At 59.7% G+C, this 2,529-nt stretch overlaps 2 protein-coding genes across 2 annotated transcripts in view; one reads left to right on the top strand and one right to left on the bottom strand.

Moving 5' to 3' along the window:
• GUITHDRAFT_114016 (hypothetical protein) overlaps positions 1–256 on the top strand; it is a gene marked incomplete at both ends in the record, with an annotated part of 3,310 nt that extends 3,054 nt beyond the window's left edge. Inside the window, one exon of the mRNA XM_005826945.1 lies at positions 195–256. Coding sequence (XP_005827002.1) covers positions 195–256 — 62 coding nt within the window. The remainder of the gene's footprint in view (positions 1–194) is intronic.
• A 584-nt stretch (positions 257–840) lies between these two features.
• Positions 841–2,527, bottom strand: GUITHDRAFT_114015 (hypothetical protein; the record flags this gene model as incomplete). Its single annotated transcript, XM_005826944.1, has 6 exons — positions 841–1,116; positions 1,228–1,279; positions 1,327–1,502; positions 1,647–1,942; positions 2,088–2,199; positions 2,414–2,527. 6 exons carry the CDS (start codon positions 2,525–2,527, stop codon positions 841–843), a joined length of 1,026 nt encoding a protein of 341 aa, XP_005827001.1.
• Positions 2,528–2,529: the final 2 nt, after the last annotated feature.

The following is a 2,529-nucleotide window of genomic DNA, read 5'->3' as shown; positions in this document are numbered from 1 at the left end:
GAAGGATCAGGAGGAGGAGGGTGAGGATTGTCAGGAGGAAGAGGAGGAAGATCAGTATGAGGTGGTGGAGGAGGAGGAAGATCAGTATGAGGTGGTGGTGGTGGAGGAGGAGGAGGAGGAGGAGGAGGAGGAGGAGGAGGAGGAGGAGGAGGAGGAGGAGGAGGAGGAGGTTGGGGAGCTGACGTGCAGGGCAGGTGAACGAGAGTCTAAGCAAGGGGGAAGAGCTTTGCGTGCAGATGCCTCTGTGTCGGGTTGACTGCAGTCACTCTTCCTGCCAGCTCGTCTAGTGGCTGAAGGCTTCAGCTCCTCCTCGTTAACGTCCTGTGACGCCCTCCTTGTAAACTACCGACCGACCCTACACCCGCCACACGAACGCCTTCCCCTCGCCCTCGCCCCTCCCCCTTCTCCCTCCCTCCTCCCTCCCTCCCTCCCCTTCTCGCCCTCGCTCCTCCTCCTCTTTCATGTCTCGGTCCCCCTGCGCCAGCAGCCGTCAGCTCACGTCTCCTCCTCTCGTCTCGACCTCTCGCACAAGACCATCCCCCTCCTTCTCTCTTTCGCAGCCCGGCTCCCTCTCAGGCTCCTCGACGGCTGAGCAGGCAGCAAGTCCCTCCTCCTGCAGCCACGTGAGGTGGTGGTGGAGGAGGAGGAGACGCACGTGCGCGTGGAGGAGGATGTTGGCGACGATAAAGTAGAGGTTCTCGTAGCTCCAAGTGGGTCAGGCAGATAGCAAGCGAGGATGCGACAGAAAGAGGAAGAGCAAGAGCAAGACGAAGAGGGAAGGGGGAGGGGAGGGAGGGGAGGGGAGGGGAGGGGAGGGAGCCAGCGAGGGGCGTGCAGCTTTCACCGGATGTGGACGGGGAGAGGAGAGCGCCAGGAAGGGCTCCCTCTGAACCTCTCAGCGAGGCCCTCGCGTCGAAGTTTGTCCAGCACCGACGAGTTGAGGAGAATCTCTGCGTCGAAGTCGCGGAGGATGCGCGAGTTGCCGAGCCCGAGGAGGTGGAAGAGGAGGAGGGCGAGAGCGATCCTGAGCCTGCCCTCCTGCGAGCTCTTCAACAGGGCAGCGTTGATGGCCTGAAGGAGGAACGAGGCGTCCAGTATCGCTCCTCGCATTTCAACCTGCCGCACTCGTCACCCCTCCCCTCCCTCCCTCCCTCCCTCCCTCACTCACTCACTTCGCCTCCTCCTCCTCCTACTACCACCACCACCACCACTACTACTACTACTCACTGTGTGAGCAGCAAGGTTGTTGAGGAGAAGCATGGCTTCGTACGCGAGCAACCTGCCAGCAGCATGAGAGGGAAGGGAGGAGGAAGAGGAGGAGGGCACGTGGAGGAGGCGATGCAGGAGGCGACTGCTGCGAGAAAGTTCTCCTGCCACTTGTCTTGGTTGCCGGTGAAGTTTCGACTGACATGCTCGAGCAACAGCGCCGCGTCTTCCTTCCTCGCGTGCGCAAAGTTTCTCATGAGGCCAAGCGCCTGCTGTAGGAACAGCTCGCTGTGGGTCTGAACAGACTCAGTACCTACGAGGAAGAGGAGGAAGAGGAGGAGGAGGAGGAGGAGGAGGAGGAGGAAGAGGAGCAGCAGCAGCAGCAGCAGCAGCAGCAGCAGCAGCAGCATGAATAGCGATGTTAGCGCTGGAAGTTTTACCTTGGTGCAGAGGAGAGAGGGCAGCAAGTCTCCCAACTGCTCGAGCACCTTCACTTTCGTCTCCTCTTCGCTCATGTACACTAAGTTCCTTAGCCCCCACACTGCATTGAGAGCTGCCCCTCCTCCTCCTCCTTGTCGTCTTTGTTCTGCTGCTCCCTCCCAGCTGCTCTCCGGCTGACTTTCCTTCTTGTCCTCTGCTTGCTCGCGGCGCAGGAGGGCGACGAGGATGGCGATGCCGCCATGCCGGACGATCTCAACCCGAACGGGAGAGAAGACAAGCACAAGGTTGCACACCGCTGCCACGTCACCATCAGCCCTGGACCCTCCTGACCCTCCTGACCTCCCACCCCCTCTTCCTCCTCTTGGCCCCCACCCCTTCTTCCTCCTCTTGACCCCCACCCCTTTCTGCCTCCTCCCACCCCTCCCTCCCCTTCCCCTTACCTGCTGAAGCTCTCTCCTCTACCTCCTCCTCTTTCATCAGTTGGCACAACTTCCCTCCTAACTTCGCGTCCGCTATCACCGTCCTCACAGTCTTCACTGACCTTGCCATGCCCTGTTGCAAACATCACCATCCCCCGTCCCCTCTCCCCTCCTCTTCCTCTACCTGCAGACAGTAGCAGGCAGCTCGTCGCACTCCCGCAGAGGAGGAGGAGAGAGAGGATGCGATGAGACCAACCACCTCACAAGACGCCAACTGCCGCACAGCCTCTGAGTCACTCAAACATTGTTTCCTTGCCCCTACGAGCCCTTCCCCTCCCCTTTCTCACCACCATCATCATCATCTCCATCATCATCTCCATCATCATCATCATCTCCATCATCATCATCTCCATCATCATCATCATCATCATCATCATCATCATCATCATCTCCATCATCATCA

Source organism: Guillardia theta (assembly GCF_000315625.1).
Source record: "Guillardia theta CCMP2712 unplaced genomic scaffold GUITHscaffold_71, whole genome shotgun sequence".
Taxonomy (NCBI): Eukaryota; class Cryptophyceae; order Pyrenomonadales; family Geminigeraceae; genus Guillardia; species Guillardia theta.
This window is presented reverse-complemented; position numbering and strand designations above follow the sequence as displayed.